This window comes from Cygnus olor, chromosome 8, assembly GCF_009769625.2.
Source record: "Cygnus olor isolate bCygOlo1 chromosome 8, bCygOlo1.pri.v2, whole genome shotgun sequence".
In the NCBI taxonomy this organism is placed as follows: Eukaryota; Metazoa; Chordata; class Aves; order Anseriformes; family Anatidae; genus Cygnus; species Cygnus olor.
Genome location: NC_049176.1, coordinates 22163733 through 22189869, shown reverse-complemented (window position 1 = coordinate 22189869; position 26137 = coordinate 22163733). Strand labels below are relative to the sequence as shown.

The 26137-nt window shown below is 57.6% G+C and overlaps 1 protein-coding gene across 3 annotated transcripts in view; it reads left to right on the top strand.

Moving 5' to 3' along the window:
* ERI3 (ERI1 exoribonuclease family member 3) overlaps positions 1–26137 on the top strand; it is a 118444-nt gene that overhangs the window by 75072 nt on the left and 17235 nt on the right. For all 3 annotated transcript variants that reach the window (XM_040566408.1, XM_040566404.1, XM_040566405.1), the window contains exon 7: positions 10691–10790. In XM_040566408.1, coding sequence (XP_040422342.1) covers positions 10691–10790 — 100 coding nt within the window. The remainder of the gene's footprint in view (positions 1–10690; positions 10791–26137) is intronic.

Below are 26137 nucleotides of genomic sequence, written 5' to 3'. Positions count from 1 at the left end.
TTTTGTCCCCTGCTCGTGCTGGCCAAGGCGCGCTGCCTGCCGTTTGCATCCAGCAGGGCTCTTAGCGGCGCCTCTGCTTTCGCCTCCTCGGCCTTAACCCCGACCTGAGTCAACAATCCCGAGGAAGAGCCGCTGCTTAGATGATCCAGTGTAAACTCTGCCTTTGATTAGAGAGGTGTCGTCCCCGGGCGCCGGCACCTCGTTACCTCGCCTTGGTGTTCCCTCCCTGCCGCCACGGGAGCCTCCGGCGTGGGCAAGGGACGCGGCCGCTGCCCTCGTAATCTTTATTGATCTTTTCCGCGATGCCTTGTGCATTGTATTCTCCTGCTTTTCTAGCTCCGTCCCCTCTGAGCGGCTTCGCATCTTGTGGGAGTGCTGAGAAACTCTGTTTGACTCAGTTCTTGCGGAGCCGGAGCAGTCGGGGGCTGTGCTGGCTCTGTTGGGCTGGTGCTGTGCCAAACGTGAAAGCTTGTTTTCCGCTCCTGTGAGTCCGCCGTCTGGGGAGAGGAGGTGGGAGGCTGCAGGGCACGTGTTTCCGTGCCCCTCTGGGCTGTCCTGCGTGGGCCGGTTTCTCAGCGTCGTGCCGGAGGTGAGGTTTGGGGATGGTCACGGCTCCATCCCAGGAAGGCATGGTGGGTGGGAGCGCAGGAGCTGGAGGATGTGAGCACACGGAGCCGTGTGGTAAGCGAACACAAGATGTGGTGAGGAGGTCCTGCAGGAGCACTCTCTTATTTCTTTCCCGTCCACCAGGGCCTGGGTTGCAAGAGCAGGTTGTAACACTGAGACAAACCTGCTGGTCGCCCAGCAGCCCTCCTCGCTGCCGGCGTGCGGGCACCTGCCCTTGAAAATGCCGGGCACAAATAACGGAGGGGTGCATTGCCTCGTCTTGCCCCTGCGGTGGGAATGAAGGTGCAATCATCCTGCACCTCCCCTCGGCTTTTCTCTTGGCTCCTCGTCCGTGGGTCTCTGCCCTCTGGAGTCCCACCGCCTCCGTTTCGGGCATGTTTGGGCTCAACAGCGTAACCCTCACCAGACGCGTCCCCTCCGAACATGTCCGGAGCTCCGTGCACCGAGATGCGTGCGCGTGCCTGCCCTGGACAAATGGCTTTGTTTTGCACTGCAAAAACTGGAGTCAAAATGTCGTGTCGGTGCTCGCACAGAGCAGATTGCTCCTTTGCAGAGGGCAGCCTTTCTGCCGCTGGCTTTTACTCGGTGGTTCCCAAGCAGAACCGATCCCGCACAGGGAAACGATACAATATTTTGGCTTTTCCGACCTGGTTCAGGGTGAAGGGGAACGTGAGGGCGCCGGTGTTTGGGTAGGGCTGTTTCCCAGCCTGTCTCAGCCGGAGCAGGCTCTCTGCTAGGCGGCGAGGACGAGTCGCAGCGACGTGCTCCTTCTGCTCCCGGCGTGTTTGATCCAGACGGGCTCTTTCAAGGTGTGTGGAAATGAGCTGCAATCTCATCGCTCCTGCCGAGGCTCCTCGGAGGAGATAGCAGAAGGGTCACGGCGCCTCAGGAAATCTCCCTGCAGGCAACGTACCGTCACATTTCACAGCAGACAGGCAGAATAACCTTTAGGGCATGGTAAGGGGCAGCACTTTCAACTCCGAGCCAGGGAGCTCGAGAGCTCCTTTCTCTGACGCATCATTCCTGTATCCACCCGAAATACCTCTGCCGTAACCCATCGCTTCCTTAGCTGGAATGGAAAAAAGGCCGGGAAGCTGGTCCCCTGCGTGCCGGCACGCGGAAACCAGCCTCGCCTGCAGAGTGCACCCAGGCCCTCTTGCATGGCAGAGGGAGATCCACAGCCTCCGAGGGTCGGGCTGCTGGATTTGTGGCAGCGTTTAGCCGATTTTGCCTTAATTCGAGCCACGTTCACCCTGTGCACGGGCGCAAGGCAGCCCTGCCGAGCAAGCCTCCAGCACGGCACCCTGCGTCCATCCCCTCCCTCGCCTCCCCCACGTTTGCAGCCTCACCAAAAAGATGCAGCACCAGGATCCTGAGCTGTTTTTTCCCCAGATTTCTCTGACATGGTTATGGGGAGGTTGAGGGGCGTGTTTGGGGCCGCGGTGTGGCCGCCCCTATAAACTGGAGCCTCCAAAGCAGCCCCGTGCCGCACGCGAGCGGCTGCGCGGCGCTGGGAGGAAGGCGCCGGCTCTCCCTCCTCCCCTCGGCGGAGTAAATAATGGCACTTTTTATTTAGCTATTATTTCCCAGCGGCAGATATCTCCTCGGCTGTCTGTTTAACTATCTTTATCTCACCCTCCTTCTCTGTTTGATATAGTTATAGATAAACAGATAGCTACCTTAGTAAATAACATGTTTTTAAGAGACCGCTGGTATGGTTAACATCGTGCGGCAGCTGTTGATTTGTCTTTCACTGTTGGTTGTTTTTTTTTTTTTCTTAAGGAAATGCTTTAAATAAGGGATACTTCATCTATTAAAAAAAATACACTTGTAGCAGCTGCTAAGCCCATCCATAAGCCTGCTTTACGTTGTATTTGTGATGGGACTGACAGTGCATGGAGGAGCCTGATTATACACAATTCCATTTTAGCAAGCCCTGCGATGTAATTTCACAGGGCGATCAGTGTTTGAATGTAATAGCAGCCTGCGCTAAGGTGTCAGAATATTAAAGGCGCTAATGGAAAAGCTCCCTGGTACACAAGGGGGACAGCATTACAGGAGACGTCGCAGATGGCTGGGCACTAAACTAATGGGGCAGGATCCAAGAAGGGAAAAAAAAAACTAGCGCAGGGAGAGCTCACGGGAGCACGGGCACCTGCTTCCCTCTCACACGGAAATTAAACAGCGAGCGAGGGAGAGAGGAGCGTGTGCGTGTGTTAAAATAGAAATGGAGGGGGGAAAATACCCCCTTCCGAAGGGCTGCGGTGTTTTGACAGCGAGCTTGGTGCCGGCTTTGCTTTGGAAAGGCCTGGGGTTGGATTGTGGGGTGAGTGTTTGGGGGGCTGTGGGCACATGCGAGTGGCCCCCGGAAGGGGAGGAGGAGATCAGTGGACACTGTGGGTTTGTATAATGCAGCAAAACGACAGCTCTTTGGTGGTCTGTAACCTCCAGCTAAATCCGTGGAGGAGAGATGCCTGCAGTGTCACGCTGTTCTCCATGTTCATGTCTCCGGGGGCTGACAGGGGGTCTGATTTTGGGGCAGCGCCAACCTCTGCCTGTTCTCCAGCACTGCCGGCGGCACCTTCCCCGCCTTGGCCATGAGGTTCCCCAGAAGCAGCCGAAGAGGATTCGTCTGGCCCACGCTCAGCTGCCTGGACAGGGAACGTGGCAGTGGGTGGACATCCACGCAGCGTGTCCGTGGCCTTGCCTTCGTGTTACACCCAGCTTCCTCGGTCAGCGGGGTCCTGCAGGGCCGGGGTGGTGCCCAGGGATGGCACCGCAGGGTGCGAGCCAGGACAGGAGGGGTGAGTGAGGTGCAGGTGGTTGCTGCCCGGTAGCTGCCTGCCAGACACGGCTGGGGCTCTGCCTTCCAGGTGCTGATCGGGAGCTGCCTGTGTATCTCCGTGCTGGAAGCAGTGTTTGGAGCTGCTTCCAGAAACCAGCATAACCCAGCCCGGCTCTCAGCCAGAAACGCAGGGATGGCAGAGCAGGCAGCCCTGCTCAAACAGCCTGCCCCTAGCCCGAGGGCAGGGCGAGGACTGTTGAAGATGCAGGGAAAAATGCCCCCGATGCAGCTCAGCCCCTGGTTCCCACCGGGTTGTGCTGCTGGGCCACCGGACCCCCACTCCTGCTGGCCGGTGCTCGAGCTGCTCCCGTGGGCGCCCTGCTTCTCCCGTCTCCCAGGCCAGCGCTGCCCGCCCGGCCCTATCTCCCAGCCCCGCAGACCTGTGGCTTTGTTTTCCTTGCGCCCAAACCCAGGGCTCGGACCCAGGTCCCCGAGGCATTAACCTAGCGTGCCACCAGCCGCGGAGCACACAGCAGTCGAGAACATTTTATCCAGGATAATCCTTAGCCTGGGAGCAAAGCGGAGGCTGTTCGTGTTCAAACACACAGAAACGTGAAGCCTAAACTGCTTGGCACTTTGACACTCCGGCCTCGCGGGCGCTGCCGTCGTTGCGTAAGCCTCAGCGCCTGCTAATCCCGCGGGGCCGCGGGCACCCTGCCCACGGGGCTGCTGCTGCTTGTAGGGTCCCTCCTGCCCCTCCTGGGGCTAAGAGGGGTTACGGCCGGGCGGTTGCGTGGCATTGCTGGGACGTGGGCGGACAGGCTGCTCAGGGGTATCTCTGGGTGCACCGAAGGGCCAGGCACCGTCCCGTGCCTCAGTTTCCCTTTGTGAAGCAAAGCTTTATCCGCCTGTGCCGCAGGGTGCTTGGGCAGGCAGCGGCTCTCCCATGGCAGCTCCAGAGCCCAGCAGGGGATTCTCCGAGCTGTGCGGAGGCAGTGCTGCAGCACCACCGGCCATACAATTTTAGGGCATGCGTGCGCTTTGCAGGGACCCTACAGCCAGCGACGTGGTGCCGGGGGCTGCCTGCCCAGCGAGGGGAGAGCGCGCACAGGTAGGCTGCATCCTCTGCAGCTCTCCCTTAAGCCTGGCCTGTCCTCCCGTGGGCTGGGGTAATGTTCGGGGTGCTGTTTGGGAGCTTTACGTGGTCATTTCGGAGGCCCCTTTGGGTGCCGCGCCGGTGCAAACGCCAGCGGAGCTCTGCAAGGCAGCCGGATGCGCGCAGAGAAAGGCAGGGATGGATGGAGTCGGTGTCAGGGCAGCAATTGCTTATCATGCCTTATCTGGGAATATGAAACTGTATTGCATGACATCCAGAGGCAGGCTGAATAGATATGCCAATTCATCTCGAGCCCGGGCTTTGACAAGCTAGACTGCCCTTGTTGAAAGGCATCAGTCAAACAAGAGCTGCTGGCTGCTTCTCCCTTTCTTAGACTTTCCCTCGCTCCCGCGCTCTGTCTCCCCCTCTCGCTGCCTCCCCTCCCTCCTCCTCCTTTTTTTTTTTTTTTTCTAAGCTGTTTCCGCACAAAATTGAAAAGCTTTGGAAATAAGAATAATAAAAGCCCCCCAAACTAATACCGTTTTAAGTACGCCCCCCCCCACTCCCTCCCCGAATGGGCTTGATAAGGAACCCCGGTGTATGAAGGCATGTTTAGATAACATTGAGAATATTACAGCGGGGGAGAGAAAGTGGGGGGAAAAGCTTCCTGCCGCCTCTAAGCCAGGAAAGGCGACGGCACCCCGGCTAATACGAGTGTTTAATATTTGATGTGTTGGGATAAAGCAGGATCACCTTCGAATTGAATTGAGTGTCAGAATGAGAATCTATTACTGAAATTCTTGTGTGATTTGACAGCAAAGCAGACGATGTTATTCTTCACTAGTTACCGCAATCTTCTCCCCTACATCACTTAAATATTTTTTTCTTTGCTTGAGTAAACACACATTATCCTTTTTTTCCACCTCCCTTTCCCTTTTTTCTCTCCCTCTTTTATACTTTTTTTTTCCCTTTTTTTTTTTTTTTCCTTAAATCAAACCTGCCTTTCGCAGGGCCGATGGAGCAGATTGTTATTTCTTTATTTGTCCTATTAAATGGAATTCCTGATCGTTTAATCCCGCTTTTGTAAGTGATTTAAAAACACTTGAAAAGCCGCGAATGTGGCAGCGCTTCTGACTAAACTGCTTAAAAGGGACCGGTTTCACCTGGGCTGGTGCTGAGCGGGGGAAATTCCTGCCTCCTGGCAGCCAGGAGGGCAGCCAGCCCACGGGGGACGAGTTTTCCTCCTCACCCTCCGTACCACCACTTTTCGCTCTGCTCCTTCCTCACCTGCCCCCCGTTTAAATGCTGCCCCGATCCAGCAGCCTCCTTGCTGCGGGGTTCGGCCTGGGGGGTGGGAATTTGCCCCTTCTCTTCCGTTGTGCTGGAAAGTTGGCGTGGCAAGGAGTCCCAGCAAGAAATTCCCCGTTCCCCTCCTTCCCATGGCTTGCGTGCAGTTAAATAATGGGATGGCGAGGGATCTGCTGTCCTGGGGGACTGCCTCAAAGACACCCCCAGCCCCTGAACCTAAGGATGCTGGGGGGCACCGGGAATGTTTTAAGCTGTTTAAAAGCCCGCTTAACCATAGACGTGACCTCCTTTTTCTTCCCAACGCCCAAACTGACGCAACGCCCTGACACCTCGTCATGGAAGCGGCGCGGTGAGGTGAGTGAGAGGGAGACGCTTGTTTTGGGCGAGCAGGTGACGTGACGGGAGGAAGAAGACACTTTTGCTGCCGCGAAGTCATTTTCTCCACTGCGCCGGTGTCAGGGGGGTCAGCCGCAATCCGCAGGCTGCCGCGCGAGGCGGGGTCCTCGGGGAGCACCCCCTGCCCCCCCGCTGCCCCATGCCGGCGAGAAACGGGCTGGGGAAGAGCAGCCGGGGACATCTCACTGCTGCCTGCTTTCTCTTCAAGCCCGTGTTTTGCACGGGCATCACTTTCTTTGGCAGAAACTTTCAGCCAAAAAGCACCATCACTGTCTTCTATTCCTTCGTCCCCATCCTTCAGCGCTCTCAAACCGCTGAGCACCTTTGCTCCTGGGAGGATTTTCCCGAAAGGAAACGCTTTCTCCCTGCCCGAAAGTGTGCGTATTAATATTAAAATTACAATTAGCGTGTGCAACACCCGCTGGGTCTGCAGAGGGGCCGGGGAAGCTGCGCCGGCAGCCTCGGGGTGCACCAGCAGAGCACCGGCAGCTCCGTGAGCGCAGGAAGGGTTTGCGAGGCTCCCTGAGCATCCTGACCTCCGCCCGGGTGCCCCGTTCTCCCGGTGTTAAATCTTGCCTTAATGTGACCGCCGAACGCCGGTTTTTGTGAAGCGCGCCGGGCACTTCCCCATAAATAAATGATGGAGCATTATTCAGTCCACTTAGATCAATACATCAGCCTGACAAGCTCCAGTTCTGGGAATTTTCTCACCCCCCTGGAACATCTTCTCCGAGGCTGCGCTGCTCGCAGGCTGCGGCACAGAGCCTGAAGGAGCCCGGCTGTGCTGGGGACAGGGGCGGTTTGCCTTCAGCTTTTAGCAAGGGCCAGCAGGTGAACGCGGTGCCAACTTGGGCAGCGTTTTTATGAGAACTAGGCAAATCCTGCCCGTGGTCTTCCCCCTGCGGTCAGTGCCGTCGTGCTGCCCAGCCCCACTCGTGTGCACCTCTCCCAGCTCAGAGGACCGGCTTTGACCCCCGAGACGAGCCACAGCGCTCTTGTTTTGGGATCTTTGTAAACCGAGGCAGGCGCATGGTGGCCACGGGGAGGTTTGGTGACCCAGCGCACCAGCAGCGTGCCCTCAGACCGTTTGTGCCTCATCCCACGGCAGTCCTTCTGCCGCCGCCCCGTGGGTTACACGCTGACCCGCAGCATCTCCATGCCCCGGGGCGCTGTACCCCAAATCAGATCCCCCAGCAGCTCCCCGCTTCGGTTCCCCCGTCTTGGGTTTCCCGCAGGTGACGCGAGGTACAGGTTACCTGAGGACTTACCTCCCCATACCGCTCCTTGTAACGGGGTGTGGATTATCTGCCGTGCTGGTTACACGCGGGGAGATACAGCCTGCTCCTAATCTCCCGCTGCTGCGAGCTCGCATTTGTCACAGGGGTATCTGCTTACCTTGGGTTCGAGGTCCCGGCATCGGGGACCCAGGGCGGTATTTGTCTGCGAGCTGCTGCGTATGCCTAGGGGATCGTATAAGTAAATAAATATAATTAATAATCATCCGGCTTCGGAGGAGCGTTGGCAGGGAGGTAAATGTAGCCTTCACGGAATTACAAACAAAATCAGGAAGAAAGGGAGACCTTTCGAAGAGCTGGTGCGAATGGAAATAATTGTGTTCGAGCTGCTCGAAAATTAGTCTGCAAACACCATGTGGGCTAAGTTTGGTTTTGAATGAGAATTCTGACCCAAAATATTTTCCAGTGGCTTTTTTAAAAGATGCCTGTATTTTTTATCAATTAAAACGTAGGTGAAAACAAAATGCCGTGGGGTCTTGCTGTCACTTTGGTGTCTGACCTCAAAGGGGGCAAGCCGGTCCCTGCAGCGCTGGGCTCCAGCCAGAGGGAGGGATAAATTAGGGTGGTTTCCCCGCCAAAAGGGGTTCCTGGCATTTTGTAAAGACTTGCGAGCAAGTTTAGGGGCTCGGTTTCAGGGCTGTGGCGGTGCCGGCGTTGGGCTGGGGACCCCGCGTCGGGAGCGCCGTGCCTCGCTTTAACAGTCAGCAGCAGAACTTTCCTGTTTAAAGATTAAACGTTGTCTTTAAATATTAAACAGCAAAGCTCCTCGCTGTTGATTGCGTGGCTGCTGCCGGCAGGCGGCTCAGAATTGCCAATTTTAATTAAAAAACTTTATTTTCGAATACAATCCACCGCTGGCAGAGCTCGGCGGCCTCCTCCCCGGCCGGGCTGCCCGTCATCTCCCGCGGCCCGGCTCCCTTCCAGCCCCTCCGTGCCCGCGTCGCCGCCTGCCCGTGCCGAAGGGACACGGGGCTGCGCGAGCGGCCTCGGCCGGGGCTGATCAATGCCCCTGGCACTTCCTTCCCAAAGCCCGGGAAAAAACAATTAAAAGCCAATCGATCCTGCAGGCAGCTTTGAATATGCATAAGTGCACACTTGACCTTCAGTGGTCAGGCCAACTTCCAGCCCGGCTGCTTAGCTAGTTTGCTCAGGTACGGCGGCTGTACCCAGTGACCTTGGTTAGCCAAGCGAAACGCGATGCAAAAGAGGGGCTGGTGCTCAGCCAGGGGGGCTGCGGCACGGGCTCCCTGCTGCTGCTGCCCCCCGGTGCAGGGCTTTGGGTCAGGAGCCCCGGTCACAGCCATGAACCCGGATTTTAAGCAGCACGGGGGCTGCTTCTCACCCTCTCCCCGTGCCCAAGCTGGGCAGGGGCATGGGGAGAGGGTGAAAATGTCCCAAGGTGCTCAGCTGATGGGTGTTAGAGCCGCCTTGCCCCATGCTGGCCCTGCTGGGGGCAGCAGGCAGGGCTTGCCCCTAGCACCCAGCCGGCTGTCGCTCTGCTGGGACGCCGCCACCCTCCCTCTGTGCTCCGTCGCTCGCTCCTGGTTGGGGTAGGAGCTCTCCAAGCCGGGAGCCTGCTGCTCTGCATCCGCCTGCCGCAGCCCAGGAGAGGGAGCCACAGGCAGAGCCGTCGCAGCTAGCACCCAGGCCACCAGCCCCCGGCAAGTGGGAGCCCCCTGGCACCCCGGCACCCCACCGCCCCGCACGGCCGCCCGGCATCCCGGCCGCAGGAAATGTCAGCGATGAAGATATCAGAGCCTGTTTGGTGAAGGCGAGGGAACCCTCCCCATTGTGTACACAAAGTGTAATTTCAGTGAATTATGCACAGACTTAATTAGGAGTTTTAATTGCTAATCATCTCCCAACAGGATTAGCGATGCTGTCTATTAATTACCCGTGGAGCCCTCTGTTTTGCTAAGGCGCGAGGAACGCGGCGGCACAAGCGGTTACGGAGGCCGGCGACAAACCCGCCACCCCTGAGCCGTGGCTCCCGGGGGAGGGCGGGCGGCGGGGGCTGCGGGGCGGCCGTGCCCACGCTGGGGACGGCAGCAGGTAGCGGGGCACAGCCCCTGGTGGCAGCCCCCCGTCCCCTTTGCCCCCCATCGCCACTGCGGGCGGGGGTCCCTGGGGGCGCGCAGGGGGGTCCCACGCAGCTCCTCTCCGGCTGAGCCCCCCAAACTGGGATCCCGCTCACGCCGCTTGGCCCCGTTCCTGCTGCTGAACATCTCCCCAGGCACGCTCAGCCCGCAGAGGCGGTGGCACTGCCGCGCCGTGCGGTGGCCGCGGTCGGCCGGCGCTGATCCCCGCTGCGGGAGGCAGATAGGCGCCGCGGGATTGCCCTGATCCCGTCTGGGGACAATGGCCCTCACGGCGGCACAGATAGCGCCGGCGCGAGTGCCGCTAAGCCCGCGTGCCGTTCTTAAGGCTCACAATGCGGCCATGAGCTTAATTCCTCAAGATGAAGAAGATAGGGGGCTGGCAGCCCCTAATTACAGGCGCGGGGGCGGCGCGGGGGCCTGGCTGCGTCCCCGTTTGCATTGTCCGCTGGGGTTGTGCTGCTCAGGCTCCCGGCTCCCTCCCTCCGGCCAGGCTGTGTCTCTGTGCCTTGGGGCGAGCAGCGCTGGGGCCCGGGGGGGGGGGGCGGTTTCCCAGTGTGGGGGTCCCGAGGATGGATGGAAAGGAGAGGGGAGGCTGGGAGGGTTGTGGCTGCCGGAGGGTAAGGGGCTGCAGCTCGGGTCAGCCTGGGCTCGGCCACCCCTTTCCAGCCCCTGGGCGGCCCATGCATGGTGCAGCAGGGAGGAATGATGCTGGAGCAGCCCAGGGACAGGCAGGACAAGCCCCCAGCGTGACGGAGGTGGCCGTGGGTGATGTTGATCCAGCACAGCGCCCGGGCACGGAGCTGGGGACTGATACCTGGGTCCCTCCCAGTGGTGACGCTCCTGTACGAGGCTCAGGGACAGGCCCTGGACACCTCTGAGCAACATCAGCAGCGCCAGGCCTGCAGCACCTCCCGGAAAGTTTTCGTAGGGGTGACGCATGGGTCTGTGTTGAGTATCGGGGACACAGACCTGCTCATGCCCCAGGAACTGCCGAGCACGGGTGGCTGCCAGCAGCGGGGTGCTCCCCAAAACGTGCCTGCGTGCTCTCTGCGCCGCCGTCTGACCCTCTGCTTCTCTCTTGCAGGCGTACAGCTTTGCCATGGGGAGCTGGCCGAAGAACGGGCTCTTAGACATGAACAAAGGACTGAACCTACAGCACATAGGGAGGCCTCACAGCGGGATAGGTGAGTGACCGGGCCCTGCGCCCTTCCCGTCCCTGCGGCTGCGGCTCAGGGGGCGCCTCAGCTCCCAGAGCTGCTCCAGGCTGGGTGGTGAGAGCCAGCCAAAGGGCTGCGGGGTCTCAGCTGGCGGAAGGGAAGAAGATGCGCCAGGGAGAACACTCACGTGCGCGTGCCCGCGGTGTCCCTGCTATACCCACACCCCAGCCAGAAGGGGATGGATGGGGAACACATCACAGCTCTCGGTCCCTCTGGGGGTGCTGGAACTGCAAGAGGTGCGGGCTGGGCGGGGGGCTGTCCGCAGTGGGATGGTGCTCCAGCTCCTCTGGGTGCTGTGGCCATCCTCGGAGCAGAGGCTGGGGCAGGCAGCGGGCTGCGGGACCAGCAGGAGCTCAATGCGCGGGTCACGAGGAGCTAGCCCGCGTCCGCTGGGCTGCACCGCAGAGAGCTGCATCGCTCTCGCCCGTCTTGTGTCTCCGTTCCCTCTGCCTCCCGGCCCTTCATCCGCTCTGACTTGAGAGCATTCAAGTTTGCAAGGAGGTAAGATTTACTTGGAAAAGTCACCTGCTACCTGGGCCTCGAGGAGGCTGTTTAATATTGTTTCAAGACTCTAACCATTAAACTCTCCAATCAATCCGAGTTACGGAGATGAATTATTTAAAGCTCACCAGCTTTTAATTAGCAAGCTCCTTTTGAACTATGGATCTGGTTGCATTATTGACGGAGGTAGCATTAAAATTTGCTTCCTTGCCTGGGAGCAGATTTGCCTTGCTTGTGTGCCACGTTGCGGGGGATGACGGAGAGGGAGCCGGGCCTGCAGGAGCTGGGTGTGCCGTCCTGCTTTGGGGCTTGGACCTTGCCTAGGGTCCCTCTGGGGGATGCAGGGTTGTTTTGCGTCCCATCTTCCCTTGTTTTATTTATGGCAAGAGCGCTCTGTTGCTGTCATCTCCTACTCTGACGAACTGTCCCCAGCTCCGGAGTATCATCCGTCTGCCGTTGGGTTTTGCCCGCGTTTATCTCAGCGCTGTTGTCTTGCTCGGGTGTCTCTGCCTGATGGAGCTGAGAAAGATGCTGCTCGTGTCCCTCCCCGCTCCAGCCCTTTAGGAAGGTTTTGCTGCTTCGTTTCTGCCAAGCCCCCTCCCTGGGGGAGCACTCCTGGCTGCTATGGGGTGAGCCATGGGTCTGCAGCTCTGCCCCAGACTCCTGCAATCTTCTGCCTATGGCGGGGGCAGCAGCCGCTGGCCTCCCGTGCCTGGTGGCTTTAGCGGAGGCTGAGCTCAGCATCCCTCCTGGGACAAGGCTCGGGGTGATGCTGGTGGCTGGAGACCCGCCTTACCTGGCGTTTTACAGGGACACCAGTCTCCTGGCCACGTCACTTCCCAGCTCAGGGATGCAGGGATGTGCAACGTGGGCTTTCCCTTACAAATCTGGTAGAAAAATCGCAGTGGACAGCCACTTCTTTTTGTAAACAGATTGCAGATTTGTGGTCTCGCCTGATGGGTTGTGCATTGCTTTATTTTCACATCACTCCCTGATTCACTGGCTCAGCAGATACCTGCTCCAAACCTGGGCTCTTTGCAGCCTCTGGGACCGGTCCTCACTCTGTGCTTCCTTTCCTCTCCTCTGCTTCACCTCGTGTGAAGTCCTGGCAGGCACGGGGCACTCGATGCCCTGCCAGATCCCGGAGGGGAACCTCACCTTGCACAGCTGCCATGTGCAGGCAGGGGGCTTGTGGTGGACCCTGCTGAAATCCGGGGCCACATCCCTTGGGAAATACGGCTGCGAGTATGCGACAGCAAGCTGCTGAGCAGGGCTCGTTTCCAGCTTCCAGCCGGTTTCTGCTCGCGAGCAAACGAGCCGCAGATCCTGCCGAGGGACAGGGAAGGGTTGGTGCCACCAAAGTGTCACCTCTGTGGCAGGCTGTGCAAAGCAGCTGCCTTGTGGCTGGGCATGCAGGGGTCCGGTGTGGGTGTGTTGTGGGAGGGAAGAAGAGGGGATGCATCAATATTTCGGTTTGGTGAGCAATTCCAGGCAGAGTAAGGGGGTGGGAGTATCCTGCTCCAGAAGGTGAGGGTGCAGGAAATCCGTGGGAGATGGGAAAGGAGCGAAAGGGGAGTGAAGCCTGTTCTTCCACCTGCAGTCCCAGGTTGGTGTTTCAGCTATACGAATTCCCCAGAGAGGACTTTCTGCAGCTCCCATCTCTCCTCGAACACAGATTAAATGCATGGCAGCCCCAGCGTGGGCTGGAGGATCTCGGGGGTGCCCGATAGGAGGTTTCGGGAAGGACAAGGCGCAGGGGAGGGTTAGGGCGCAGGGTCCGTGCGGTGACACCAGCACGGCAGTATTCTCACATCGGGGCCTCTCTGTGGACTTGCAGAGACTGATACAAATCAGAATGATTGAAATCGCAGCTTTTAATTGTGATTTAAATCAGCCAGCAGGGCACCTGCTTTCGGTAATTGATTTTCTTCTGGTTTTGCACTTTTTTTTTCATCCGTTTCCCTGAAGAAAGGTCAACTTTTACTGACCAGCACCTATCAAACCGCGTTCAGCTCTCCCTACCGTTGCCCAGATGTTAAGTCTCGTTGTCCTTTTACACATCAAATACCGTATTTGCATTTATTTTGATCAATAACGTTACATAATGTGCCTTTAGTCTGGGTTTTTAGATCATTGTCGCATTAGAAAAATGGTGAGTTACTGTTTGTTATTCAAGAGGTGGGGATTAAATTATTATTCATGATGTGATTTGTTGTGCTTTTGAATGAAAATTGGAATGCCAAGTATCTCAAGTACCCGTGAGGTCGTTTAAATGATGTTTATTAGTGAAATACTGCTTCCCTTGCATATGCCTGGCGTAGAAGGAAAAGTGCATTTCATATTTTTTGTTAACGATACCAGATGCATGAAACAAAAGTAAGAACAGTGGCTGTGAGTTGAACAAGTGTTTCTGGAAACCACCCCTTCAAGGTCTTAGAGTTAGTCTCCTCCTCGCCTACGTTTGCTTGTTTTTCTGATTATGGAAGAGATAAAAGGCACACCTTCGTTGTGTTCGGGCCTTTGTTGTTTCTTGGCTCCGAACGAGCCAGTTATTGTAGGGAAAACACACCGAGACAGGGGAGAAGTTCCCAAATCTGCAGAAGAAGCCACTGCTGGGAAAGTTTGTTTCCCATTTCTCCTCTCCGGTTCCACCTGCAGTGGGTTGGAGCAGCGTCTAAAGCCCAGTGTTAGCCCTTGCTGTTGGTCTCTTTTGAATCGAATGGAATTTAACCGATCCTTGAAAGTTTAGACTTCGGCGCGCAGATTATTAGGATTTCCCATTTAGCTCTAAATGTCAGGTATGGGTTTTTTTCTTTTTACTTCTTCAGGGACGAGGTCACCCAGGCCGCTGTGCCTCTTGCTGACGGACCAGGAGCGTGCATCCAAGGCTTAGCCCCAGGCCAGGGGGCTCGGTGCTGCCGGGCACAGCAGGAGGGTCCTGGCCAGGAGGAGCCCACGGGCTCGGGATGGTGCCAGCTCGGTCCTGCTCACAGCCTCGGCACGGGGCTTCACCACTTCCCTGTGCCATGGGGCCGAGAGAGAAGGGAGAAGCCCCCTGCCTGGGCAGGTCAGCGGCCCCTGCGGTGAGCGACCCAGCAAGCACCCGGCGCCTTCCCGGCCCCGTCTCTCTCTTTTCGTTTCCTGATTGGAAATCTCGGAAGGTTAGGGTGTGATATTGTTCCTGATCCAGAGCATTAATTAGGCCTCGGAAAGAAGAAGAGGAATTGCGTGTTTTTAACAGCGAGGTTAATGGGATGCTCGCAGAGTAGACAGTTTTAATGAGCTTCAACTCGATGCGCAGTGAGTTTACTCTTTGTGTTAAAAGGGTCACACTGCGCTAGTTTGATGTGGATTGTCTCCTGGCCCCCGGTGTCATAGGTGAGCGGCTGTCAGAGTCCAGTCAGAGCGCATTTACTTAGTGACACGATTCTAATTAACTGCCGCGGGCTGCCAGCGCCGCGGGGAGCCGGGCGGGCGCCTGCGGGGTGCTGCTGCCCTGCCCTGCCCCCGCGGGGGCTGCGCGCGCTAAGTGCGGTGGCGGGCACCCCTAATGGGGGCCTTTGGCTCTCAGCTCCGGCTCGGGAGGGTGGCCCACGAGACTTCTCCTCGCCCCGCGACGTCCTCAGAGCTCGCCGGCTTTCTTTCAGCCTCCTCTCGTCGGCCTGCTTTTCTTCCCCCTCTTCCTGGCTCTCCTGGCGCAGGGATGCTGCGAGCCCCGAGCCGCGGGCAACCCCCAGGGCACTGCGAGCCCCCCGTGCCCACCCACCCTCTGCGCCAGGTGGACCTAGGGGACGGGCACAGCATTTTGTGACTCTCCCCTCTGTCTTTTTGGTCGCTTCCCATCTCAGCCCTCGCTGGTACTGGGGATGGAGCATGCAGAGCCTGCTCTTCGGCTCTCAGAGGAGGTGATGCTCTTACCGGGAGCAGTGCCACGTGCTCAGCACCGTCCTTTTGCTGGGGTGGCAAGAGCCAGAGGACACGGGGCTTGCTCGGGACCAAGGAGCTGCCTCGGGGCCACTGCCCCGGACACCCCGGGTCTTCCTCTCCCAAGCAGCCTGAGACAAAAGGGGAAAGACCCCGAGTTAAATAATTAAAAGAGACTTAAGTAAAAAGCAACAGAAATGTCACCAAATGAGCAGTGTCACTCCGAATTAGCGCTGGTAAAGGTCAGGCGGATCCCGAGCAGGTGGAGCGGACGCGCGCGGGTGCCGCGGCGAGGCTCAGCATCCCGGCAGGATGGAGCCTGATGAAAGGACCCGGCCGGATGCACCGTGGGACCACGGGACCGGGAATGGGGTGGCACACGGGTGGCAGGGTCCCGCTGCGAGTGCCGGGCCCTACATCCTGCAGGAGGAGCGGTGAAGCTGGGGCGGCCGGTTGGAGGACGCGCGTCTGTCAGAGTCCAGTCAGAGCACATTAACGCGGTGACATGATTCTAATTAACTGCCGTGAGAGGTGTCACAGCTGGAAAAGCAGTGAGCAGAGACAAGCTTTTAAAAAAAGAAAAAAGCAATGTGACAGTCTTTTTTTTTTTCCTTTTCTTTTTCTTTCTATTTCTTTTTTTTTTTTCCTTTTTTTTTTTTTTTTTTTACTCTTGTGTGCTCTCTCCCCTCCATGTGGGAGTGGATCTAAAGATAATTAGGATGTCTGGCTGCCTGGGAACCTGAGCCAGGGCTCTTTTGCTTTCAGTCATTTAAGTTTTCGACATCTCTCTGAAGGGACTTGGTGGCGCAGTGGATTACTGCGCGCCGGAGTGACAGAACACTCTTCTAATCGTAAACCCTTTTTAGAAAAGATTCAGCTCTCCCTTTTTCCCTGGGAGCAGCGGGGGGTATGTTCTGATCACTGCAGCTCTGTTCCCATACACGCTACAATGGGAAACTCAAGGTCTTTCAGCTGTTTCCTGCAGTTAACAAAGGAGGCACAGAAGAAAGAAAGGAAGGATGATTGAGTGTTTGTGTTGACTGCACTCACCCCTCCGTCCTACCCAGCCGAAAGTTGATCGCGCTCCCGCTCGCGGGGGCACGGTGCGCTCGCCTGGCCCCACTGAGCCAGGGGTGGTTGCTGGAGCCGGCCCACATCGCCCCGGTGTGCTGGGGGAGGTGAGACAGGCTGCGGGGCTTCTGCTGCCTGGGACAAGCCCTGGTGTGGCACGGCGATGTGATGCCATGCGATGTGATGCCGTGACGCGATGCCATGAGATGCCATGCAATACAGCGTGATGCCATGAGATGTGACGCCATGAGATGCCACGCGATGCCAGGCGGTGCCATGCGCTCCTCCCAACCAAGGGACAGGTAGCTGAGGTTGCTGCTCGCACAGGCTTTGCGAGAGGCAGGCGCAAGCCCCCAGCTTCAGGTTGGAATCAGGTGTGTGCAGCACCGGTGTCAGGCTGAAGAGGGATGTCTGGTATGTCTGGGCTGGCACGGCTGCTGCTGTCCCCCAGCTCCTGTCCCCTCTCACTTCTGGCTGTCCCCAGACACATCCGACCAGCGGTGGGGACTGTCCCCCCTGGGGAGGTGAGCAGGTCTGCTGTCCCTCCCTGCAGCACGGCCTCTGACCCAGCTCCTCTCCCCAGTGGCAGACGGAAAACCTCTCAGATACATTTTCCGTATCACCCCAAACCCTTGTTGGTGTACGGGGAGCAAGGCATTGCTGGAGGGTGTGTTTATGGCTGCTCTGTGTTACGAATCAGCCAGTCCCAAACCCAGGAGCTTGCAGACCCGAACTGACCTACACCACAGAGAACCCCGTGCGCTGCCTCGGGCCCGTCCCACCGTTGGCTTTTTGGCTGGTCCTGTTGCAAAATATCCCTCCCTGCACGGCGTGAGCCCGGTGGGCAGCAGGAACAGCCTTTGCTCAGGTCCAGCCCTGTCCCTTGGTGTGCTGGATGGGTGAAACGTGCTTGCTGGCACTTGTTCTCCTGGAACAAGCAGCATTGCCATGCACCACGGTGCGGCCTCAGGCAGAGATATACGTGATAGGTAAGAGGCCTGGGAAGATCATTAACTTCCCAGAGAGCTTTTTCAATGGAAAGTAGCGACGTAAAACACCGAGTGACATTTTGATTTCCCCGTGGATCCTTTTGGTGCCGTGGTGTCTCTCAGTGATGCGTCCCAGACGAAGCTAAACGGTGGCTCGTCTTCTCCTACCTGTGAGAGGGGAGAGTTTCCTCCTAACGAACATAAACGCCTCAATTAAGAGCATGCATTGCCTGTCCCTTTCTGTGCTACCGTGGAAGAGGTCTTTGGAGGGTGTCCCTAGCCTGCCCTTGTGCACCTGCACGCTGGGGGACAGGCCAGCAGCTTGTGCCCTTCCATGGTGGCTCCTTCTCATCAAGCCCTGGTCTCCAGGTCTCCGTTGTCCTTCTCAGCCCTTCTCCAGCCTCCCTGACCCTTCTGGGTGATGTGGAGCTGGCGGCCGTGGTCTGCCAGAGTGCTGGAGGCTGCGTTGGGAGGCTCCAGCAGGTTTGTGCCCCGGCTCCTCCTGTCTGCAAATACCTTACCCCAGGCTGGGCTCCTGCCCGAGCTGTCCAGAAGATGTGCCTCTAACGAGAGCCGTTTCGGAGGTGCGGAGGGGAGGCCGTGTCGGGAGGGACACGGGGTGCACAGCCACCCCACTTCTCCTAATGAGAAGCGATTGCGAGGTGCGGGAGGGGAAGGGGCAGCAGCCAGCCGGAGAGACTCCGCCGCAATTTAACAAGTTTCCATTCCCCCGAGTTCCCTGACAAGACCCCCCTCCAAGTCTGTACAGGAATTCATAAGAATAGGATAATTAGGATGTTTCAAAGCTGCGACCCTCAGAGGAGTCCTTGGATTAATCTGTTTTTTCCCTTAAAGACATCTGTAACTACAATCTTTGTTTCTCTCCCCTTCTCCCCCCCCCCTCCTTTTCCCCGCTTGTCTGTCTCTGTATCTCCTGTCAAACCGTCGCAGACGTAAATGACAAAGAAATCAGAAAGAGAGATCAATGCAGTCCAAATTAGCACTTGGAGATAGACTGTGCTGGAGATGTCAGAGCCTGACCCTGGCTGATCCGCCAGCCTCTGCCGGTGATATTATGCAAATTGCATCCATCTGGCAGTGCCCGGCCAAGGACTAATGGGGCAGGGAGGGGGCTGCGGCCGCGAAGGGGACAGAGCTGGGGGTCTTTGGGGAGGGGGCTCTGCGATGAACGGGGGAGATACGGCGGCGCCGGGGCTTCATTTGTGCTCCTGGGCGGATTAAAACCCAAACTCCCGATAAGAGATAACCAAACTTCATTTGGCTTTTGATTTTATTCCTTCTCGCTACCCCTGCACAAGCTAGTACCGAAAAGAAAAAAAAAGGGAAAAAAAAAAAAAGCTGGTTCTTGGTGCTCTTGTTTCCTGCACGTCATTACCACTGATGGCAGTTTGAGGGGAGAGACAAAGTCGGGGAAAGAAAGCAAAAAAAAAAAAGCCAGCTGCTTAAAAGACTGCTGTAATAGGAGCATGGATAATAGAAATCTCAAATTACGGTGATCGCCTTGTTAAGAAGTTTGAAAATACGGCCAGATTGTCTTTAATGAGAGAAATATGGCTGTTAGTTAGTGAAGGAGGAGGGAATGGACCTTGTTTCAAGATCTGTAGCTCGCCCATCAAAGAGGCACCGGCTGTTTCATTTCAAAATCCTGTTCCTCTGCCTGATATTAAAAATAGTTGTTAAAGGCTTTGACTAGCAAGATGATTCTCTTTGGCTTCCTACTCTCATTCCACCTCCCCTGAAAGACTTCGCTCAGAGAGAACTTCTGCTCGAAAAAAAATGAGGGAGCAAAGAAAGAAAGAGAGGAAAGTTTGGTGCCTTCAGTGGGTGCAGCGGGGTGATGGTGCCTGGGGGGTCCCGGGGGTCTCAGGCTGGGCACCGGGGCTGTCCTGGGCCGTGGCGGCCAGGAGGAAGCTCTGTCCTCGCTGTGAAACCTCGGTCTGCCATGTGGGGGGGTAAATCCAGGACTTTTGGGGTGTACCACCGCATCCCGCACAACGGTTCTGACCCCGGCGCTGCCCAGGAAGGGGGAGCTGGCACAAGGGGTTTGGGGCTCAGCTCCTGCGGGGTTTGGGGCTGTTAGCACCACGCTCTCTGGCTCTCATTTAGGCCTCGCACTCGGCTTTGTGCTCTCCCTTGGCTTGGCGTGAGGGCGGGAGATGTACCACAGGCAGGACGGGCCCTGGAGCCTGGGCCCGGGGCACCGCCGACCTCCCCGCAGGCCGTGCTCGTGCTCGGCCCCGCATGGTGCTCCTTGCCTCTCCTCTCCCCCTGCCCAGGGCCGGGGGAGGATACAGAGGAGGGCTCTGACAAGAAGCCGGCTCTGGCAGCTGCCCCCGTGTCTCGTTAAGAGCTAACGGGCACCTCCGTGCTGCCGCGCTCTGACCCGTGACTCGTTCCTCGCTGCGGCGCTGACAGTCCCCTCTCTGCGGCAGCCCGGCGGCTCCTTCCTTCTGCCCTGAAATCAAAGGATGGCGTTAATTGGTTTAAGGATCGCTGCCCCGCGTCCTGAGCGGCCTGTTGAAGATAACGAACTTGGAGCATGTTAATAGCCAGCGTACCTCAGCAGAGGACCTAGGGACAGGGTCCGGATGGGGAGGCTGCCGCTGTGTGGGGAAGATGGGCACCGAGCCATCACAGATCCATCCGGGGCTGTGTTTTATCCCTCCGTGTCGGCACACAAACCACCATAACGCCCTGCTTTCAGGCTGCTAACACACCAAAACCACACAGCAAAGGGCTCCGGCAGGACTCAGTCCTCTGGGGGTTTGCGGGTGGGCGCTTCGGTCCAAACCTACTGCATCCCATGCCCCGTCCTGACAGGTGGCGGGGCATGTGTGGCCCCGCAGGCCCACAGCCTCGCTGAGGCGAGCACACTGAGAGCTCCTGTCAGTTTTTGGCCAGGAGGAGGCCCAGGGATGCAGCCGGGTCAGCTGCTGGCTCTGGCAGTGGCCGGACTGTCCCATGGCATTCCCTCGTGGCTTCAAGCTGGCCTTCAAGCCTGGAGGAAACCGTAACCAGTGACTGGATGCAGAACTCCCCACTGATGGAGAGCACGTGGCAGCCCTTGGTAAGCTTTCCTGGTGTATAGGAACAGTTCTCCTGCAGCACCCAAACCCCGTCCGGCTCTGCATTGTCCCTTGCTCCATGCCTGCCCAGGAACGGTGCTGGCACCACACGTGTCCCCATCTGCCACCACCTCTCAGGCTGTCCCCAGCAGGACCAGGACCCGAGGACTCCCCTCTCCAAGAGCCACCAGCACCTGGCCCAGAGGGTCACTGGGGCCATTCTCTCATCCACTGTGCATTTCCAGCCAAGGACAAGAGATTTGGCTTTATTTTCACAGCCAGGGGACTCGGGAGTTTGGCAGCTGGGCCATCGCTGGCACCCGCAAAGCCCTGTGCTCCTGTTCTTCCCCTCCAGAAGCACACGTATAACAACCGAAAGAGGCAGAGAGGGAGAGAAAAAGAGAGACAACGGATTTGCCTCTATGCTCCTGTACAGAGCAGTCTCCTAATGAGAAGAATATGGCTGCTAGTTAGCAGAGGGGTGTGTCCTGTAGGCTAAAATGAGATAGTTAAACTGCACTGATTGAAGGTTGAGGTTAGAGGGCAGCACAATTATGTTCAGGAGATTCAAGGGCTCTGTTTGATGCGGCAGTTCTAAGCTCCCAGCCAGTGTCAGTAGTTTAGCTTAGGGTTTCTTTTTTTTTTTTTTTTTTTTTGTGGGCTAAAGACAGGAAGGATAAAAACTATGGGAATGAGTTGTTACTATTATTATAAAGTGGTGTGAATTATTTTTTTTTAAACTACCAGCTCACCCCCCTTTTGCTTAACTGTTTCCTGATCATTATTTTTTAAGCTGCTTCAAGGGAAGAAGAGAGCATCCCCTTCCCCCCGGAGAGCAGCTCTGAATGTTCTCCCGCATGGGGAAGGTGATTTTTTATTTTTTTTTATGCCCAGACTTCAGCTCAGTTCCCTGACTGAGGATCAGGAAAGCAATTAGCAGTTCAAATTATGCCAAGGCCAAATTCTTTGTCTCAAAATCACGGGTTAAGAGTTGCAAAAGAACCTTAATTGCCTGGTGCTGAACGAGGTATTTTTTTTCTGAGAGCACTTCCACTGCTTAGGGCTGTTTATGGGGGGGAGTCTCTTGTGTTTCAAAAGACCTGCAACAGCACAGCTTTTTCCCGGAGCCTGCAGAAGCATCCAGGCACTGCACCGGTGGTGTCCCTGGCCTCTGGTGTCCCTGGCCTCCAGTCCCTGGCCTCTCTCCCAGCCTCTTTCTGCCACTACCCTGCTTGCTGGCTTGCAGGTGGCCATTCAGCCCGGCTGCTGCCTCCCACCCACCCCAGGAACATCCAGGTCACCACCCCACTGCTCTTCTCCCCTATCCTCCAAGCCGTGGGGGGCCCTGGGTGCAGGCTGCCCGCACCCCCTGCAGCAGCAGCACGGTGCAGCCCCATGCAGGAGGCTGTCGCTTGCTCAGGAGAGACGAGGACACACACCTTGCAAGGCCAAATGCTGCCTTGCAAGACCAAGCTGCCTATGCCAGCCACCCAACCCCGAGAAGCGAACGAAGGGGTGCCTGCTCCCTTCCTCTCCTTGCCTGCTCCCCGATCACGTGTCCCGAGCCCGCGCTCGGTGTTGCCTCTTGAGCCGAGTGACAGCCCGCTTTATTTACTCTAATGGCTCTCATTTTTAAATGTTAATTCCTCCCTGAAGAAAATGTCTTTTCAAGATGAGTTGCCCATCACTGGAGAGAGCGTGGAGGGCGTGCTGGTGTCCTCAGCACCGGTGCCGGGCCAGCCTTCAGCCTCAGCCCCAGCTCCTTCCCTCTCCAGCCCAGAGTAGGATCCGCACTGCCCCAGCCCCATCATCCCAGCTCCATTTCGGGGCCGATGGATTGTCCCCAGGCCAGGTAATGGGTACAGCCCCGAAGGGGACACGGCAGGAGCAGAGGCTGGGCAGCCGCCGAACAACAATTTCTAACCTCCATTGGAGAGGAGGGTGGCGGGCTGCGGGGAGGAACCGGAGATAAATGTTAGCTCATTTCTTAAGTAATTAGTTACCTCCTCATCCCCATGTTGTAATTGTGAACAAGCTGTAATGTTTAATTAGTGTGTAAATGAAACCCCAATTTCATAATGGCTGCGGTGACAGCGCTAAGTGAGACGGGCACAGAAGGGGCCGCATTGTTTCAGCAGGAGATGAAGCTGTCGCCCAGCAAGCCGAGCGTCTCTGGGAGAAAATGGAAATGATAAACGAAGTGAGGCTAATTAGCAAAATCATACAGGCCCCACTGATGGTTCTCATCAAGGGGAGGTAATGAAGCGGGCGGGCCGAGCTGAGGGGGGATTAATTGGAGCCGATTCCTGCGCGCACACAGGCGTGGGCAGAGCAGTCGGCGCGGCGAGGCAAACTTCTCCGCTTTGCTTCCCCTGTCCTTCCCCAGCCAGGCAGGGACCGGGCAGGAACCAGCAGCACCCATCAGCTGTCCCCAAGGCTGGGACATTCCTGCCATGGGGTGTGCCCAACCCTCCGCAGGTCTGAGGGTGTTGAGCACAAATATCGTGGACTCTGGATAGCAAAGAGAGCATCTCTGCATGATGGTTGGCAGGCAAGGGGCTGAGCCCCCCTGCGCATCCTCCAGGCAGGGGTCTCTGCAGACCCAGCACCCCAGGAGCAGCGTGCCCGGCTTGCAGGGCCCCAGCCACGCGCGGTGCCGGCAGGGCACAGTCGGGGCTTTCCACAGCTGGGGGAACTCAAGGTTGCAGAGCTGAACTTTATCCTTTCAAGCCGTGGAAGAAGTGCCCTTTCGGCAGCTGCTGGCACCCCCCCGATCGTGTTGCATTACTTACTGACATTTACGGGAGCGCGCGGGGCCCTGCTCCCATTGCAGCACCAGCACCACCAAATGCCCTGCGTCCAGCTGGGAACTGCTGTGTACCTGCTGCTATCTCACCTGCGGGCTCCCAGTTGCATCAGGAGCCACCAAACATCTTGCTGAGCAGAGCGAGGACAGCAATACCTGCCTGGCTGTTAATTCCTGGGCTGGCAGCTGTCTGTCCGAGCACGGTGACTGTCCCTAGCAGTGACAGCCCTGCACACTGAGGCAGCAGCAGGACCCTGAGCAAGTCTCCCGTGTCTCAGCCTCCCTTCCTGCCGCAAAATGTCACGGTGAGGTGTCTGAGCTGAATGTGCCAGTCCCGGGATGTCCAGCACCTGCCCAGAGTCGCCGTGTCCCTCTGCTGTGGCCCCTCCGAGCCCCCCGCTGCCTCTCCTGCTGAGTAATGAGAGATTTCCCTGGGCCTCCGAGGGCTCTAAAGAGGGGCTGAACAATATTATTTATTCAGTTGTTTACAGAAGCGTTTGATCGGGAATAGTTCTTCACTGCCAGCCTGTTGTGTATTATTCATTGCAATAATCTCTGCAGATTGTGATAAACTGTAACTGCGGCGGGGCAGCGCGGAGCTGGGCTCTACTGCCACCGCCGCCTGCACCGGCCTCTAAAATATCGGCAGCTGCAATCATAAATCTCAATTTACAAGTGGGACTATTGCACGGGGAGTTATAGTTATACTAATGATTACTTCTCTGTCTTATTTTTCATGTTGCAACAGAGTAATAAATTTTTAAGAACAGCCCGGGTGAAGCGTTAGGGAAGCCTGCGCGTCTTCGCTCCGTGCTGCCGGCAGGGAGCAGCGATCCCGTCCTCCTGTGGGCATCACAGGGGGGTGACACGAACAGCCCTTTGTGTCCCCAGCCTGGGAGCCCAAATACATTGACAGGGGCTGGATCACGCCTTTGGGGTCGGCTCTGCTCTTTGCCATCCTGGAGAAGAGCCCACAGCTCCCTGCCTCGGTTTCCCTGCTTTTCACAGCCTCAGCCCCACTTCTGCAGCGCTGAGCTCGTTTTTCTCAGTAAAGCTGAAGAGATCCTGGATTTGCAGAGGCCAAGGGAGGATCTGAAGGCCAAGAGAAGATCTGATGGTTGAGGGGGGCATCCTGCCCCCGTAGCTCACACCCTCCCCAGCACTGCGGCATGGAGATGGGATGCTGGCTCCACTGGGTCCCACCTAGGGAAAACCTTTCCCAGGGACGGGCGAGGGTCAGCAGGGAAGGGAGGCTGTGGCCGGAGGATCCCATCCCCATTTCTGATCGGTGTCTCACGAGCACCCGGCGTTGTCCCTCCTGGAGGAGTCCCCATGGGGGCACCCTGCAAAGCTCACGTCCGCTCCCCAGAAGGCAGCAGCGGGACCCGGGCTGCAGCGAGCATTTCCCGAGTGTTTATCACAGCTCCGAGGTCTGTGATGTGAGGCCTCTGATGGATGCCTCCATTCACAGGCTTGACATTATGATGTACAGGGAGCCTAGAGACATATAGATTTTCAAAGTGGCCACTTTGAGCATAATTATAAATATCCAGCCTCTTTACATAGTGAATTGCTGCCAGGAAAAGAAGGGCCCCGTGAGGGCTGAAATGCTGCCATCCAGGCTTTCTGGAGAAAAGCGCCTTGGCTGACATTCCTCCCCCCTTTTTGGGGTGCCAGGAAGGGATGAGCATCGAGGGATTGTGCCTTGCCCATCCCGTGCCCCCCCAGCATCTCTCCCCCCATTGCCCGTGGTGCCGACAGTCTCTGGCTGGGGGCTATCTCGCAGGCACTTTTGCAGCTTGTTTGTGCCAGCACGTCGCAGCCTGATCCTAACTGCTTCCGAATGGCTGCTCCCCTTCCAGATCACGGCACAGAGGGGGGCACCAGGGGGCTGGGTGCTCCCGGTGTCCGTGCCCAATCCGTGGCCCCGGGGACACAGAGAAGGAGAGATCGTCCCCTAGCTCATCTCCCTCGGCTTGCCTTTGGGGCTGAGACTGTCACCCCCGTTGTCACCGCGGGGTTGGCAGGAAGCAGTCTGAGGAGCTGGTAACATCTCAGCCTGTTTCCAGCCCATCGTGGCAGCGCGTTGATGTGAAAGGAGAGGAGCGTGAGGTCAGAGCATCACCACTTCCCTCCCCGTGCCAGAGCCAAGGTGGGTGCACGTGGGGAGGGCGCCTGTGCAAGCAGCGGTGCCTTCGTCCCCGGGCACGAGCAGGTACTCAAACAGGCTTTGGTCATCACCATCCCCAGCCTCTGACAGGGGCATGCTGGAATTTTTCAGGGCAGAATGAAGGGGATGTTTGAGGATTTGTTCTCTGTTTGCGAGCAGGGTCTGGAGGAGAGAAGGTCAAAGAAGAAAATTGGAGCTGAATTGAAATCAATGGCAGGTAGAGATTAGAGCCGTGCCCTGGTTAACTGCAGCGCGCTGGGGTGAGGCTGGGGAGGGCTGCAGCTCCCCAGGTTGGGACCCCCCCACCTCAGCCCGCTTCTCTGCGGGGCTGTGATTGCTGCGGCTGGCCCAGGGACACGTGGGACCACACCGAGGACCTTGCTGCCACGTGGGCAAGGGCTGGAGGCTGCGGGTGGCAGCAGCAGAGCTGGGCATTTTGGGGTTGGATGAACCCCGCTCCCTCCTTCCTTCTCTGCACACCTTGCCAGGCTCAGCCTCCCTCCCCAGCTGCGTCCCAGCTCTTTGTCCTCGTTTCCTTGTCCTGGTCCCTTCCCCCATTCCTCTGGTACCTTCTCAGCTCCAGCAGCAGCCCCGCTAACTCCCCGTCACGGTTTCCTCCGGCTTCTCCTGCCTCCCGACTCCGGCTCTCGGCCCTGCGGTATTTCAATGCAGCGCTTTCCTCCCTCGCGCTTCCTGGGGAAGTCATCGAGCGCCCCGAGGGCCGGGTCCCTGCTCCCCGTGCAGGTGCCGGGAGCGGGTGCCAGCGG